Here is an 18,452-nt window from a genome sequence, read left to right as displayed (position 1 = left end):
TGCATGCACAACAGCCATAATGTCTTCGATGTGCTTTCTCTACCCCGACCCACACACAATACGCACACCTATGCCTATTCTCATTTTTCCATTCTAATCATAGACCACCTCGTCTACTAATTTCTCTCGGCGTAACGTACGGTCGTTGAAAAAAAGAGTAAAGTAGCATTAAGAGAATTTCTCCTCCCCTTTCTTCGATTACCCTCGTGTCTTGATCAAAGAAATATATTCCCTTTCTTTTTTCCTCCAATCTTTTACCCTTTCATATATTTCCTCGGGAAGGGAAACGCTTTAATGGCAAGGATTTTTACGGCCTTTTCTCGCGTGTCGTTTACTACGAAAGCATCGACCGAAGCCGTATACGTGTTCGTTGGCTTCTATCGGAAATTCGAGATTGTCGTCAAACACGTTGGAGGGCACTTGATAGTTTCCGTCGTGAAGTTTTACGATTCTTTTCAAGGCTACACGCGACTTTAGACCCGCTCGACAATTTTTCGTAAGCGCACGGTACTCGATTATGAAAGCGTACGAAACTTTCAAGTGTAAACTACTTACCCGCGTCCACAGATTTCCGTGTTTACTTTGGAAAATACTTGCGGTTCAAAGAGGATCGAGTACCTCGAACCGGCACCCACGTATTTAACCTAAGAAAATTTTCAACAGATCCGCGACATTTGCAGACTGATTCTTGAAATTAATCTTTCCATCAATTCTATACATACCAAGCATCGTTACACCTACGATGGGATCACATTAGTCGCGATTCGAGAGTAATCATTCTCAAATTATATTTACCATCTGCAAACACCGCGAACGTCTGAGGAAGCCTATTATTCTTCAGCCTCCTCCTTTCTCGTTCGAATCGTGTCCCTCTTCTCGTCCCGTCTAACGAGGTATTCAAATTCCATCATTAAATTCGCATCCAACGATAATCGCATGTGACGCAACCGCAGATACTTGCGAGCTTATCGATTCTCGGGGCTCACGGAGTATCCAGTCGAAAAGGTTAATTACGTCCCGCGGTAATCGTCGTTCTATTATCGCAACCGTGCATCCTCGGTTGACGACCACGTCATCGAGTAGTTTTGAGCATCGGTGTCATCGCGATATCCACGTTGACCCGTGAAAGAGCACGAACGAGATGCATCGTCGTTGCGCAAGAAATCATTGACAGACACGCGTAGTTCATTCGTCATCGCGAATTAGTATTGCTTCCACGTGGCGACACGTTGTTCTCCTTTTCAGGAGGACGTTATTGTTCGATGTATATTTGAATCTCATTTAAAATACACTCGGGTGCAACGTAGAGTTTCTTAACCGAGGATAAAAGTAGAGAGAGGAGCCTTTCGCTCTTTGAAAGAACCGGGGAGAAACTAGAAAAGAAATAAGAAAATTTGTATTCTAAAATGTTTATCTACCTCTTCGATACCTCCTCGATTATCTAATATGCTCGTTAGTTCAAGGCGATATGCTAAAAAGCGTCTCCTCTTATTCCAATGCGGCCCTCCCACGTTGCGGAGCCAATAAACCGTGAGAGGAGCGCGGTCCGCAAAAGTGTTCCATTAACCGACACACTGGCTAATTTATCACGGGGCCACGCAATTTCATTGCAACCAGGCAATAATTAGACACCTTTATGCACTTCCACCCCCTTTTTCGTGTAAACCGAGCGGGCCCCCAGGGCGAAGATTAATGTCGATCCGCTTCTTTTTGCACAAGCCGTTCCATTATCTAGCACGGCAGCTGCCCGAACGTCTGAGCAGCGCAATTTTGCACCGGCACATCTCGACGTTTTTTATGCAACCCGTAAACCTGTCCCTTCCCTGGTACCACATCGCCGGTTGCATCGGCGTACCCCTGTTCTATGACCGATTAAGCGGTCCCCTGTATCGAGCCGATCAAATTATACAGCTATAACCTAACGTAATGGCGTTTCATTACAAGCACTAATTTCAGCCGTGCCGTGCAATTCTGTCGAACGAATTCGTTGCTTTCGGGATAACTTGCCTCGCTGCCCTGGTAATTCGCAACATTGACTTGATTGAAGTAACTAAAGTGTTGCCGACGTTTATTACCGAAGAAAAAACGGCAATTTGCGATCAAGGTACATACTGGCAAGTTATGTCGGATATATTACCAAAAATTCCACGAAAATGATTGCGTTGTACCAGAGTATCTCGAAGAAAGGGGGAGATATGACACAATAGGACAATGATTCGATTACAGACTCATTCTTCTTTCGTCGATTTCTATTCACCGATCTACCTGCAACAATCTTGCTAATTCGAAATCAATATCAGGCAATACCGTTGGCGGGCTACGATTGTCGCGTTAATAAAAGCCCTGCTGATGGAGTTCGCCAGGTAAATTGGCCCAGAACCATTGTCGGGAATAGGAGGGAAGGAAGCCGAGCAAACAGAGAGGAAAAATAGTTTTCCTCTATGATTGACTGGGCCAGGACGCGATTTCTACGAACGAAATTTGAAGCAGAGCAAAGAGAAGAGTAACGATGTCCGCGATCGAATAGTTATCGAATGAAAAATTCATTCGACGAGAGATTCCCGCGAATCGTTCAATTCGCAGACACAATTGAAAAGCGAAAATTGCTACCGTTCTTTTATTTTCTCCTTTTTTTAATGCTATCAATATTCATACCCATCAATAGGTATTTCGATATCGTGTAATATCTTGATAGATCGATGTTCCGATATCCTTTTATTCCCAAAATTCTCGTTTGTGTCAAAGATATTTTCGCGTTTCCTGTTCCGGAAACTCGTTGCTTTTCATGGATGACGTGTACGGGCGTCGTACAAGAGGCTTGATCCTGCTTCTGAGGAGAAGAGAGACTGTGTACAGTTCTCATCGGGAATCTGTTTGATAGTTGAAACGAGGTTAAACGATCCATTGCTAACCAACAGACGGGTGTTTGACGGCAATGGTGGCCAGTTACTTGCTTGATTATCGCGGCACGTTCGTTAATCAGCAGACGCGGTTGTTTAATCGCAACCGCAGAGCTTTCCTCGTTTTAGCAAGGAATCAGTTCGCCGGGTATAACGCGTCGGCGGCATCGAATTCAAGCCGGAAACACGTTATTTGCGATCTTCCGTTTGTAGCGCAACTTTTCCGACAGTTTCCCCTTTTTAACAACCATTGATAATACGCGAAACGAGAACGGAACGAACTGGAGGGAAAAAAGAAAGTGGAAAGCCAACAACAACTGGTGCATTTATTACCAGAGTACCGGGTAAAATTGCATCGCCCTTATTTCCCGCGAGTAACTGTGTTACAATATCCTCGATTCTTGCTTCTATCGAGCACTTTATCGCTGCGTTAAGAACTCCCTACCAAGAAACTTTATCTCGTTAAGTAGCAGCGTTGCGTTCAAATCACATTACCGTGGCTATTTCTTGCGATCGTTCCCCTAGCAACGGTTTGTTCTTCCAGTTCCCTTGGGAACGAATAAAAATTAACCGAGAAGCATTCGTAACGATGGAAAATAATCCAGTTTTGAAATATAAAAATTTCCTCGCGCGATATACGAAACGACGTAGCAGATATTAGAAACGATTCTCGCGAATCGCGAAGTTTCGAGCGTGGCTGTTGGGTGCGCGACACGGGAAACGAGCGGCCATGCTTCACGGCGCATTGTTCCAAGCGGTGAAGGATCACGCAAGGGCCCCCCTTTGTATTCCGACGAGGCACCCCGAGCATAACTTTTCTCGGCAAGACTTCGCGCTTGTAATGTCGGCTCCGCGACGAAACACCGTGTCCCAAGCAACTTTCCGCCGGTTGCGAGTCTCCCAAAGCGGTACGCGACCGAAACAATGCAGCTCGCAAGGTTTTGTCTCCCAGACGTAACATCTGTTAGAAGAGATTCCGGGCTCGCGGACGCGTTTCCGTGATTAATCGTCGCGGGTTGGATCGATCGAGCGTGTAACAGGATCGAGTCGTGCAAGCCATCCAACCGGCGGTAGTATTACGCTAATTAGAATGCATTTATTAAATCAATCGGATGCTCGTTATTTATTAACGATCCCCCTTTACGCCGGAGATTCGTGGTGTTGCACGCTCGCAGCGGATTTATCGATAAGCCGTAACGAGGACGCAACCAGGAAGCGTGCGCCGTGAAAAAAGAAGAAGAAGTCCGTTCGGTATACAAATTACGGGAATATCGATAGCATCGTTCGTTAGCACGGACCAATTGTAGCGTAACTAGCTACTCGGACGCGATTCCTTATGCGTTTATCAAATTTCCTCGCGAATATCGAATTCCCTTGCCTGGTCTTTCGATCGTTCCATTTGAAAACCTATAAATCAACTTTGCTCCGAATAATTATTCCACCGCGACACCTTTATCCACTGGCGTGTTCTATTTGAAATTCTAATCGAGTCGCGCGAAGAACGTATGAAACATCGAATGTTCTTCGATGACACAGCCAATGTATCCGTTGTTAAAAGTCGCCCGATGGAAAACACGTCGTTCGAAGCAGTTAAGAAGGTGGTTCGACGCGGAAGGATGAAGAAGAGAATGGGAAAGGAGACGGAGAAAGGTGCGGAGGCGTGTCCGCGTGTAAAGTCCAGCGGGAGAAGACTTCTGGCGTGGGCTAGGCGAACGAGCAGCCTTTGCCGCATAATGGATGACTTCCTAACGACACTTTAAGATAGTTCTCACTCCTCGACGACCAGTGTTTTTCCTTCCCTAGTAAAATGCCTGCCCTCTCGTTATGTTGCACCAGCGTGGATTCAACTGCGCGATGCTGAAGGACCAAGACACCGAAGAATAATAGATTTTTTGCCAATTCCTTCGTTTGCTTTACCAACACCGATAATTACTTAAACGCGAGACGCTGTTAAGGGCTAGGACCTTTCGTATGCTTTTTATTTGGGACACTGATTACTGCCGCTTATTGATTAACGCGTCTAGAAAACGGTAATCTTCAGATGCGTATCTTTGGCAATAGCAGTTACGAGAAACTTATCGTTTCAATTTCGCCAAGTTTTCGAGCGCTTCAGTTCCGCTGGAATGGAAGAATCCATCGGGATGATGAATCGCTTCGTCGTTCACGGATTAACGGTGCAAAGAGCACTCTGGAGGATAGCGAAATTTATAGGAGCGACCGCGATGAAGCGCAAAAGCACAACAGTTTTCTCTGAAATTTCTTGCCGAGGTATTTTATGTACTTTCCGCCTCGCGTTCCCTACGGCTAGTTGACAAGAAGGGGAAGAATTGAAGGAATCGCGCGAAAGGGCAACAAGCTTGGTTAACGCGAGCACGAGACTCCTTCGGGACATTAAAAACTTTCTTTCCAATTTCATGATTCTTTTTTTTAAGACCAACCGAGGCGTCGAGCAACGTCGTTTAATACCGATGCTCGTTACTCGCTTTCCCATTGTTTAACGCAACCGTGGGTTACAAATATTCAAAATTCAAAAGAAATTTTTATTCCTTCGTATTCGCAACGATGATGTCGTTAAAAGAGCGACGACGCTCAAAGACGGCGCGACCGGAAGCTTTGTGTCCTTTTCGGGTATTCAGATCCGCGTCTTATTCGCGAAGACATCTTCAGAGCACTTTGTTGCAATTTTGCTGGGAATTTGATACGATCCATTGGATTGCAAAGTGCAGTGGATGCGAGCGTGTCTTTGTGGGGGATGTAAATGAAAGGACGTTATATATAATCGTCTTGCAATAAGAGCATTTAAACTACCCCCTTTTGTCATGAGCTCTCGTAACGTCTAGGCGTTTTCGATGTAACACGACTACACTCATCTACAAGCGTTCGAAGACATTTTATAAAGTGTTAACCCAAGTCTAAATTACAAGGTGTTACAAGCAAACAGTATGTCGCATCTGGATCATAAACGGTGATTAAGCCGCGATATTCTATTACAACAGGGTGTACAGTGGAAAATGTGGCATAGGAGGCTATGAATTTAACACAGTAATTGCTACGTTACCTCAAAGTTGCACGGGTGTGTAATTCTAATTAAAATTACATGGGAATGAATAATTCAGTACTCGTGCCACTTAGTATTCCCGTGGGTGATGAAACGAGCAGATCTGACGTTACGATCATCTCTCTGTCACGTCCTGAAAAACATTAATGAAAATTGAAAATACCGAATGTAGGATGTAGCGATTAACGGCAGATGGAAGCAGAGAGGAATGAAAGAGGAGTGCAATCCGGTGCGTCCACCCCGTGTCCGGCACGCGATCAATTTTCCACTACCCCGAAATTTCTCGATACCTTTTTCCGCGGGCCGCCAAAAAGAAGGGGGGAAAAAAATAGTTGGGTACGTCGTGACGCATATCCCGCGAAGGCATACCGTCGAAGCTTTAAATTCTCTGGTAATCCATCCAGGACACGAAACGCCAGGACATTGATACCGATAGCGCAAGCGCACCGCACTACGTCAACGAGATACACGCCCTGCACGAGGGCACAGGTACACGCACACGGCCACGGCACTCTCTGTACAGACGTGGCTGAAAGTGGCTCGTTGGCGCGATCCTCGCCGCGAGAAGCATTGTCCTGACGGTAGAAATAACGTGCGGCGTGCGGCTATCGCGATTTGATTCCGATTCGGGGGGGAACATGGCCGGCGATATCGAGGGATATCGATGAAAAATAATCGCTGTGATTTGTGACACAGCGTAGAAAGCTCGCGATAAAGATACGCGACGATGAGGAGACGATAAAAAAAAAAAAAAAAAGGGAAGGGGCGTTGGGAAGGAAAAATTTATCGCGTTCTCGCCCTCGACCGCTCGCGAGTCCGTTTTTCCTCCGGACACACAGTCGGAAACAAAGCATCGTCGATGGCTCGTATTTTGTGATTCTTGACAACGAGCCCGACGGGGGAAGAGGAAATATCTCGTTGCGTGAATAAATTTCATACGCAAAGAAACACCGCGCGGTTGCATAACTTGGTGCACCTTGAAAAGTTTCGCGTCCTCTCGTTCTTCTCCTGTCTCGCATACCATCGCCACGGTAGCGATACCTTTCACGCGTTTTCCAACCATCCAAGCTCGCGTTTAAATCATTCGATGAACGATTGCCACCGGACAAGCTGCTTGTCAGAGGCTCTCGCGAGGTTCTCACGACGGCTCACATCGCGAGGATTCTTTGGGACATAGTCATGCGAGAAAATAGAATGACCGATCGTTTGATGATGATCCTGACTGAGAACCGACATAGAGACGTTTGTCTAATTTTATATCACAAAGAGAAAGCATATGGAAATATCACTGGGTTAATTAGTAATTAAGAAAGTAACATGAAATCTAGCGGTGGAGTGCAAGAAACATGACCGATCGATTCCAGCATTTACACGTTTACCTCTACATTCCTCTGACTGCGTTCGCGGTCTCGCAGTTATTACAAAGCACACGCTATTCGTGTTTATACGAAATTCTAAGTCTCTTTGAAGAGCCTATTACTTCGTTTCTCGACTCCGTCAGTGAAATGATTAGAAAGCAATCGAGAAAATTACGTGGTAATTTCCCTCGGAATCCATTTCATCCCTCGCATCCTTTAATTAATTAAAATTATCGGCAAGTAAATGGCCGCATCGTATCAATGAACAAGGAACGAACGAGCAAAAGGAGAATAAGAAGGAAAAAGAAGATAAGAACAACGATGGAACGTCGATTATACGAGGGTTCAAGGTGCTTTCCACCTATTTCTATCTTCCCCTCGCTTCTCCGCCCTTTTTGTTCGGTTCGCCTTCTCTGTGCCGGCCGATTCGTGGATTACAGCCGGGACTATTGGCAAGCTTAGCTCGTGGTCGATTGCCTTTACGAGTTACCGAGCATTTGCGTATTTCACGTCGGACCGTTATGACTGCGACCACAGGAAGAGTACGGACGCTTATCCGGCAAAGGATCGACCGATTCGGGATTCGCGACTCCTCTTTGCCCAAGCCTGACAGGATTAACGCGATACGCGTATTCTCGCCCGGCCACATACGCCTCTGTTATAATCCTTTCGATTATCTTTCTCTCCTGGTGAACTCGAGGTAGTCGGATTTACGACGGAAACGATTTTTGATGATCAGCGCCTCGTTCATTCTATTTCTGCGAATCGAACAATGGTATCTATAACCAGTTATTTATATATTTTATTTATTTCATTCAATATTTGAAATCGAATTGAGTGGTCGGGCAATTAGCGAGTACATCTACTTTAGTATTCCGTTTGACGCGTTAAATACTGCATTGGGTATTAATAATTATTACGAATTTAGTATAATTAAATGATTAAAAGAAAATACAATTAGAGAAAATTTTAAATGGTATTAACAAATGTAAAGTTCAATTGAAAAATGAAATTAGGGTATTCTGGATAATTGTAATTACAGTGTGACTGAAAGGATTAATCAACAAGTGCTGTAATTTATTTTGACCATATACTAATACACATCATTCTTTTTATGTTTCAGGTGAGTTTTCCATGACTACTTCCGAAGGACTACAAAATCTTCAAAATTATGGTATGTAGGTACAAATACAGAATTTCATTAGAGTATGATATCTGTAGGATTCTTAACATTTTGAAGATTAGGGTCACGTGCGTTCGAGTGACTCCCTCGAGGGTTTCTTTTATTATGCTCCGTTGTTTTTCGCATTTTCACCCGCGCCAACAAAAATCCATCGGTCCTGACGTTATCGGTGACAACTGTATCCACGGAAACAGCTTACCCACCGATTCGAGAAAACACGGGATCCCAGGCATTCCGGTTTTTTTCGAATGCCTGGCGCACTTTCGTTCTGGCTGCGTCCCTTGTCCAGCGGGTGCAGGACGAGTGGCATCGGTGCATGACCAGAATCGATTATGTTTTTCTCGACGGACGCGAATTAATGAGAGTCAACGGCTCACGTGAATTCCAACTCTGTGGACGCAGACGTAGCTGTCGATCGAACGGAAGGGACTGAGGGAACATCGAGTCGCGTGTTATCGGAACGACGCGACTAAATGCTTCAAGTATAAGCCTAATGCCAGGCCCCGAGGCCTAATCGTCGTATGCAAATCACAGGGCGGCTCTTGCCACATTCGTATAATCAATGGTTTAACGCTGGCGATCGATACCGACACGGCGGACGCTCACGTATTTTCCAAACGTACTCTAATTCGACGTTCCCTAATTTTCCCGACAATTTTCGTACGTGCTTTTTCGTACCAGACGACGCCGGTACGGAGGGTGCTGACGAACGAGCCTCTTTTTTTCGAGAGGGTGGCCCCTTCGCATCGTCACGCTTACCACGAACGTTTCTTCCTCTCCAAGGGGAGGAAAATTGGTGACCAGCGTCGATTTTCTTGAAATTTTCTAAGTGGATTGAGGATCGAAAAATACCAATCGACCTACCCTCCCTTGTCGGTCGATTCTAGGTGTAAATAATTCGTGCCACTGTGAATTGCACTTTCAATGAATCTTGATGTTCGAGAGATTTTAATTCCACTTTCAATGGAGTTCGTTGAAAGAAGAACTCGTTTCACCGTCATAATACTTTAAGAAGATTAAATTGATCAGTGGAATTACTGTTAAGGGTATCAGGCTAATGTACATTCTTCGCTTGATAAACAGACATTTGTATTTCCATCTTTGTAAAGGAGACTCATTAATTTGCATACGTTTAAAATCGGCGATTCTCAAGCCGCTTGACATTCGCGTCACTCGTCGTTCCTCAAGGTCTCATTTATACCCGGATCAAAGTCTGAACGCCTCCACGGATGTCCAGCCAATATTCGTGAACGTGGTACAATGAAAAAGTGACAAAATGTCTGGTAGAACAGACCGAGATACCATCGGGGAACAAGAATTTCTACGTCGTCAACACGCCGCTCGACAACTTTTTAACTATGCCACTTCACATTTCGCAGACACCGTATCGATCTTCCATGTTATTCTTTTTTTATTTTTCTGTTCCTTGCTTCCCTCCCTCCGGCTCTGGCCAACGTATCGCGGCCGGACAGTACGGCCGTCTGTTATTTCAAGCAACGACCGATTAGCATAATCACACGGTTCTCTCGTCGCGAAACTGTTCTCCAACGTAATCTAACGCTGTAAGCTCTCGGAACGACGGGGCCAAGGCGACACGTGCTGCATATATCGAGCCTTCTGTACCTACAAGCATACCTTTCGATCTTAAAATTCCACCTGAAGAGGAGCCAGCAGATGGAACGAAACCCTGTCGAGAATCCGTTCGATTCAAAGTATACATCGTTCACAATTGTTAAAACATTGTAGCTGAAGTGGACGGGCAGAAATTCTAGGTGGATCGTTTTTCGACCAGAAATGAGAAGGAATTCGAGGAGAGGGTGTCTCGGGAAAATCGAGTTACAGGGAGGAGGAAATTTCTGACGAGCCCAGAGGGTTAAGATAAATCGGCGAGAGGGTATCGATCAGCCGGAGGAAAGGAAAAGAAGCGGCGAGCATTCGGGCTACGAGAGGCATCCAGATTCGGGAGACTTTACGGTCCATCGCTCCTCTTACAAAGCGTAGATTCCAGCTTCTTTCAACGGGCTAACGAGCCGAAAGGCGGAGGGTAAAAAAAAAAAAAAAGGAGCAATTACGGGCTCGCCTCCCAGGGAAATGGCACGCTTAAGCGCCGCGGGACAATGGGACCCCAGCGCGAAGATGATTTTATTTTCGTGTGTACGATAATTGCGCCTCCAGCGGTCGCTTACTTCCAGTAATTTCGCATTTTCTGCTACGTTTGTTTGCCTCTTATTTTATCAACCTTACTGCGTCAAACTATCCGACTACCTTCGACTGGTACAACAATCATAAGGTTCTTTATGCAACGTTGCACTTAGCGATTCACGGATAGAAACACAATGCTTCGCTTAATTATTACGTTTCGATTAAGCGTGGAATCTTGAATGTTCGCGGCGCTCGTGCGTGTACACGTGAGATCACGATGGGAACAAAGGACAAAAGAAATAACCCGGAGTCGAAGGGCCGAGGGCAGCGTTCTCCAGCGTGGAATTTCGACTTCGCGATTGCATTGTACGCGTAGATCGTTCGATTCGATTAACGCGAGAATCGTGCGTGAGCAACACGCGGAAGACATTTCTACAAATTTTTGCCGCACATCGTAATCCTTGCATCGTCCCAGGCAAAAGTATGCGGCTCTTTCTTTTCCTCCGTGGATTCTAAACGTATCGCATTGTATTCTCAAGGATAAGATTTATTTTTTTAAAGAAGGTAAAGGAGAGTATTAGCGTAGAAAAGTGACACCTATCAATTTGTGCATCTAATAGACTCGATTTCTTTTCAACGCGAAAAACGATGGAGACCAATGAGAGTAATCTTGAGCGAAGAATTTTAATTAAAACCCACGGTTATCAGGCTTGTGTTACCAAACAGATGCTGGAACCGTTGAAAGAACATCGAAAGATACCACGGAATGACGAACGAACGACGCTCCAACGAATCCCATCCTTTTTCACCCCTCTCCGTTGCTTTAGGGAGATCGTCACGCGTATTATTTATTCACGTCATGGTCGATGGGGATTGAAGAATGCCCGAACGTCCTCGTTGGTAGCTGAAAGGTGCACGGAAGGGAGCGGCAACTGTGAAGGGGGTGGCAAGAGGGGGAGGGGAACAGGACAACGAGGATGCGAGGAGTAATAAGTCGAGATAACGAGCTTTTCGATGCCCCTCCTTCCTCTTCCAGCATCGAAACGGAAAATTAATTAAGTGACTCCCAAGGTTCGCCGGGTATTCTTAACCTTCGAAGACACAATGAACGAGAAATTGTGCGAGGGAGAAACGGAGAAAGAAATAGCCCGATTTCATCGGTTCAGAGGGAGACGGGCAGAGGAGGAAGATAGCCGGCTATCAGGGTCATTAGTTACGGATGTCCCGTCCGAACCGGGACCACTCTCGTCTCGATAAACAGGAGGCCCTTCGGCTGAGACAGTCAGAGAGAAAAGAAGGCGGCCCAGCGGGGGGAGGTTTCGAAGATAGGGGGGTAAAAAGGGAAGAAAGAGGCCAAAAGGGAAAGGTAGAGAGGGGAAGGGGAGCCTGACCGAGGGCTGGAATAATAATTATAGGGCCGGTAATATAACGGTCAGCGTGCCCGTTATCTGGCACTCTTAAAGTGCACTACGTTGTTTGGAAGATAGGAACCATCCGCGTCGCTTTCCGTTTCTCGTCACCGTCGCTCATCTTCTCGCCTTTATCAGGTTCGTCGCGTCTTTTCTCCTTCCATTCGTCTCGTCTCCTCGAAATTCGTCGGACCAGATCTTGTCCAGGAAGTTCGATACCATGTATCGACGTCCCAGGAAGTTCCTCGTCCAAGTAGAGATTATGCACCCTGCTTAAGAAGCTTATTACATTTTTTCGGGTGGTAAAGTATAACAATAACAACTTTCTTGCTACCAGCTTTATTTATTATTAAAAAATGATTCGAATGAGATTACAAAGTAACACGAGCAGAGAATTTTGAACAGATTTAAAAAAAAAAAAAAATGTTGAAATTTCCTCGTCACGTATCTTCAGGTGAATATATACCGATTCTCGACGCATTCAGCGTGACGAATCACGATCGTCGGACAGGAACGCAGGACACGCGTGAAAAGAGCGGCGAGTCAATGTCTCTGGCCAGCTTTCAAGGAAGATACCGAGAGATTTTCAACGACTTATGGGAGCTGCCCGTGAAGCCGTGGAACAGTGGCAGGGGGGAGAAGGTAAGACGGTCCGGATGGACCTTGCAGAGGTCGGTAAGACCCGGTGAAGTAGATTGCACGGGTGTCACGGTTAATCGGATAACTTAGAATCGAAAGCCGGACTTTGACTCTTTCGTGCGCCGAATCACGCTCCTTCTCGGCGTGTTATATATAATCGACCGGGTCTCGAGAAATACCGGTGTACCGTGGCGAAAAATTAATCGAGACGATAATCTTGGGGGGGTGATCATTCAGAGAAATATTTCTTTCTTTACGCTGATAAATGGCTGGACGATAAAACTGTAACGTCGATAGATGTTGTACAAGGACAGACTTTCGGCTGTGGCTTGATTAAGATATTGAAACAAGCTCCTCCAAGTATAATTAACAAAGGTACATAATACGATCACGATGAACCAGCATGTTGAATACATTAGGTTTAGCTTGATTAATAATGATAACTGCATCAAGTGTTTGCTAACGGGCCTGTTTCCTCTTCGCTTAATTAGTCTTTTATAAATGACAGTAGAGCAAACATGTTAGTCGACAAGTATCATTTATGCTTTCTGTATTCTTTAACAGTTTGAAGGATGGAATAATAGAGGCAATGCAAAACGGAATTAACATAGTATGTTATAATAATAATAAGAAAGGGTTGTATAAAGAGAATGCAGCCTCTCTACTTGTCAGCTCTTTTATGTACTTCATGTACAGAGACGTGTGCGTGTCCGCGCGATCCACTCGAGCAGATAGCCACTTTGTGCGTGCAAGAGCGTGAAAATCGCTGCGGCGAGAAAGGGTCGGCCGGTAATCCGAGGCAATGACGGACTTCAGCGTCGAGTATTCGCGATGAAAATGATCGAGATCGGGCCAAAAATGCGGTTAACAAAACGGAACGCTTGTTTCCGCGCGAACGTGCTTCCCGTCCGCTCGAATCTAGGCCGTATGAATAAAACAATGTAGTCGTCTACTATCGTTGTTACATGCTCATAAATATTTCTATCTCCGTGCTTTCATTGCATCCCACGTATTTCGCTGGATAACAAATTAGATCGTTTTTTTCATTATTGCCAGTCTAAGGTTAATTGAAGATCACGGTGAAATTTCTTTTGCTCAATTTCAACATTCCACCCGAGTAGCTCAACCCTAACGCGACGCTAATTTCATTAACCTTTCCCCCGAGGGAAGGGACAAAGATTTGCGTGATTTTCTGGCTGGACGAACCCCGCAGAAGAAAACCTCGGTTTATTTTCTCCCGAGTACATTTCTACTGGTTCCACCCCCGCAGCCCTTGCGTTTCGGTCGCACGGGCATTCTCAGTGCTCGAATCTCACCCTCGTTTCCCCTTGCTAGGACACAGAAGTGCTTCCTTGTCGCAACTAGACACAAAAGCGCCCACGATTTCGTTCCCCTTCTCGTCAGATCGAATGGATATGCAAGCGAGCAGAATAAAGCTGACCGCTTCAGCAACAAGTGCACAGACTTCCCCGTTTGTCCTTCGACGAACCGAACAAACTCCAACGATATTTCCCTGAGATCTTATCCAAAAGAATGCTCGTATCTCGCGCGTTTAATGCTGTTATTTCGAGACGAAACCGCGCCATGATACGCCGGGAAATTGCATTGCCTCGAAGTTGAATCAGAAGAAGAGAAGCCTGCCAAAATGGAATCAGGAAACTGCCAGTCAGCTCGTTTTGGCGAGTCATCCGTGGAACTGTGGCCAAGACGATCGTTTGCTGCCAGCTCCTCGGCCGGCAACTTTTTCCAATAAAAGGACAATCCAAATGGCTTGTGACGTTGGTTTTCTCGAGGGTCATTCTCGATGATTAGAAAGTTTCGAGCAGGAGATTCGGTTTTAACGCGATGCTGTTTAAATCAATTAACCGTTCGCATCCTATCGCTGCCTCGGTCAAAGCTCCGATGGAAATATCGAGTTTCCGGCGAAGTCATTTGACGCGTTGCACAAACGAAACAAAATTTCACCACGCGAACGCCGAATAGTATCGGTCTTGTTTCCGTAAAGTTTGCGGCTTGTCGGAGTACGCTCGCAGCGTGTTTGACAAAGTTGAACTTGTCTTTCCATGGACTTTGAACGATCTGTTGCGAAAGCTTTCGGAATGGAAAGTTTGTATATTAATTCACACAGAATGGATCGGCACCGTTAACAATAGCAAAGATAGGAGACTAATTAGTTGGCTAATTTTCCCATTTAAACTAGAACTTTGAGAATGGAGGGTAATGGAAAATCTATCCAGTAGAAAAGAAAAGTGGCTGGACAGAGAGAATACCGGACGGATAATCCGGAGCAGGGTGGTGTCGGTGGATTTTCAAGGGTTGCTCGCGGCTTGTATGGTACTCTTCGTCTCTGTCCAAAGTCGCCTGCAACCCCTTGGCCACTTCTCGGCGGATGGCTCGGAATGGGTGTAACACGGTCTGCCACGAAGCTAGCTAAAGGGTGGCGGGCAATATTTTAAAACGGTCGCGGGTCTGTTGCGAGCAGAGGCACTTGGCGAGTGCACACGATGCTTGAAGGGCTAGCAGACTCGTAGAAAGAGGTGGAACGCGCGAAGACGAGAAACGGAGGAACGAGGAGAGTAAAGGGAGGGCGTGCCTGCTGTTATCTTGCTTGTTCTCTCGATGAAATATCGACTAGCAGTTTCAGGCCTTCTTCTCCGACGCTCTCGGTTCACCTTCTTACTCCGCTCCTTCTTCCTGTTCTTCCTCGTGCATCAGCTACAATCACGCGGATGTTCTTGAAGTCTCCGGTACCAACTTTGTAAGTTGGAACGTTCGTTCGTGTCCGTCAGGGTTCCAGGACCAGATCGGTCTACTTTCTACTTCTTCGAATGGATAACACATCCCATTCGGGTGACGTATCATTACCATACATTGCCAACCGGCTCATCGATCACCGTTCAACCATTATTGGATGAAACGACTTCTTGAAAGCATCGTCTTGGAAAAAGTAGAAGCGTAGGAGGAAAAAGAAATACAAAGGGGGTAGTAATTTTCAATTACTTCTAAGAAGGTATCTGCTATTATATTTTTAGTATTCTGCAAGCTCATTCTATTCCGTAACGCGTTTCGTGCGGACATTAAAACAACGCTGTCCAAAAAGAGATTCGGAAAAGCTTATTATCTCGCGGCGGCAGGGAATTAAAGCAGGAGGGGAGGAGAGAGATTAGAGCGGAGCTTGGTAATTTTTAATTAGAAAAAACCGTGGGTTTCTTCGGCGTCGTTTACGTGCAGCGAATTAATCGTGGCGAGGATTTTAATTAGGCCACGCAACCACGCGCGCACGCCTGATCCCGGTAATTCGCGATATTTATTTTATAGACTGACAACGATTAATCAGCCCGACGTTGTCCCGCTGCTCTATTTATTTACACGTTGCGCAATATTGGCTCCCCGATAACGTAAACGTTACAATGAGATCGCGGACAACGACTCTGTCGCGCGATATAAATTTAAACGATCACGTGAAATTTCGATTCGGCCGGAAGCCACGGATTTGTCGGACAAATTGAAACGTGCAAGCGTGACGCGAAATATCAACGTTGGAGCAGACGGAAGCTGATGCTCAGTATAATACGCAAGTCGAAGCGTCTGCCGGATTAAATCGTAATCGCTGGCTGAACTGTCTCGCGAGAATGCAATTTCTCAACCGGATCGATCGGATCCGGTGACCTTGTCGGGAAATGTCGGGAAACAACAAAGGGGCAGGGTGTGAAACGGTGAGAAACGTGAAACGTATTCAATTAAAATCGAATGAACGAGTCTGGTGACGAGAAACTTGCGCTAATGCGAGGAAAAGAAGCGATTTATTGCTTTGTTGCTAGCAGACATTAGATTCGTCGCCCTTAGGCGGATGCCTTAATCGATTGGCATTTCAAATTGTCTTTTTAACCCTTGTGTATTCAGGCGATTTCTTTCCAAATTTAACTGCAATTTCACGTAAAATAGAATCCTAATTATAGAATAATCATAAGCTTCAGTTGCTTATCAAAGAGTAAATTTGATATACATAAACGATAGAACAGATTAGAATGATTGTTCAACAAAAGATCGTACGTCCCGCGTTAATTCTGAATCCAATCTCAACTGATTTCATTCATCGTTGGTTCCTTTCTTCTCGGCAAAACAAACATCGGTACATTCTCCCCTAGTTTCCTAATACGAACCCGCTGATCCTGTCAACTGTACAGCCATAGGAGAACGAGCCGAGATCTCGAGCGTACAGAACCGCGATGCCGTTTATCCGCGCCAGGAGGCCTGGCAGAAATAAAAGGCATCGATCCGCGAAATATCCTATACCGTAACGCGTACCATTGTGCTAGGTTGGATTTAATGTCGGCGCCGCGCGCGAATGTCACCGGGGTTCGAGGAAATACGAGGGTTGCAACGGCCCGGCGACAGGGGCGGGGGAAGCGGAGACAGCCGAGAAGAAGAAGAAGCAAAGGAAGAGAAGGGAAAAGAAAGGAAGGTGGTGACAATGCGATCTCGGCTCCGATACGGAATTGTCGGCGGCTCTGGGTACCCTTTCTCTCTGACTCGTGAAATGAGCATAAGATTCTTCGGTTATTTCACCGGCGAGCAAACCGAACGTACAGAAAAGGCTAAGATATCTTCACGGCTTCCTATGCCTCGAATTGTACGCCAGAAACGTTCCAAATATCTCTGTCGGTCCTTCCTCTCCGCCTTGGTCACCGATGCACCTTTTGACCCTCGTCCAGCTCTCTCCTCGTATTTCTCACATTACTTTTCAGGCCCAGTCTTTCGCGGCGCGCCTCCCTTTTTCCTCGGGCCCCGTTCCACGCGCTCCTCGACCTTGCAGTCGCGTAAGTTATTTGGATTTTGCTTGTTCCTCGTACGGCGCGGACCATTCGACGATTTATCGAGCGAGATATTCGGCGTACCCGTCTTAGCACCGCGGATGTTTCTTCATTTGGAAAAGAATTAACTGTGTTGGACTGAGGAATCTTTCTTTAAAAAAATATCGGGTTATTTGATCTGACAATTTCATTACTAAAAATATTATTATTAATAAAAAGAAACGTGACATCGAAGGGCAATAACTCGACAAAGGATAGGCAATACCGCGGATTGTATTCGCGAATCAATAGCAATAGCAATTACGTGGAACAATATGAAGGTGGACAGGGGTTGAATCGAGCTCGGTATTAACGGGGCTACGAGATTTTTCCTGGGATGGAAAAAATACTAGGCTTTTCTGGTAGGATCACGCGTAGCTCATCTCGGTTGGATATTTTCATGTCCACCGCGACCAGCGAGATCGTTTTATCCGGCTGAAAACTGTCGCGTTGCATTGTTTTCGGGATATCGGCCGAGAGATCGTGATAATCGAACCGAGAATGGCAATCGGGCTGTGCGTGAAACGAACGAAATTACACGGTAATGCGGCTCGCGGGTTAAAGGGAACTTTTAGAGAACGTGGGAAACGCAACCTCTGCCCTCGAATCGCCATTGTTCGCACTTTGAGATCATAGCTTTGATCATTTTCCTTAACGAGAAAATTTAGGAAAACGCGTACTTGGGAATCGATTTCTGATGAAAGGAATCGATACAAAATTTAAATATTTATTCGCGTTTAATTAATATTAATGAGAAATGCTGAAGAATCATTTCATTTCGTGGTTTCTCGTCGTAAATGCAAATTGACCTAAATAATACAAGGTTTTAACTAGAATACTGTTTCAATAGCCCTATTTAGTATCCTCTTTTCTTTCATTGACTCTTTTTATCCGCTCTTATTCATCACAA

General features: G+C 45.5%; 1 protein-coding gene across 20 annotated transcripts in view; it reads left to right on the top strand.

Annotated features, from left to right (window-relative positions):
* LOC117601225 (latrophilin Cirl) overlaps positions 1 to 18,452 on the top strand; it is a 308,948-nt gene that overhangs the window by 240,609 nt on the left and 49,887 nt on the right. For 16 of the 20 annotated variants that reach the window (XR_013063568.1, XR_013063569.1, XM_034317736.2 and 13 more), the window contains one exon: positions 8,440 to 8,490. The exons of the other annotated variants lie outside the window; for them this stretch is intronic. Coding sequence is in view for 14 of the 16 variants with exons in the window: in XM_034317736.2 (XP_034173627.1) it covers positions 8,440 to 8,490 (51 nt within the window). In the remaining 2 variants the exon portion in view is untranslated. The remainder of the gene's footprint in view (positions 1 to 8,439; positions 8,491 to 18,452) is intronic. 20 annotated transcript variants of the gene reach the window in all.

The sequence above is a fragment of the Osmia lignaria genome, chromosome 16 (genome assembly GCF_051020975.1).
Source record: "Osmia lignaria lignaria isolate PbOS001 chromosome 16, iyOsmLign1, whole genome shotgun sequence".
In the NCBI taxonomy this organism is placed as follows: Eukaryota; Metazoa; Arthropoda; class Insecta; order Hymenoptera; family Megachilidae; genus Osmia; species Osmia lignaria.
This window is presented reverse-complemented; position numbering and strand designations above follow the sequence as displayed.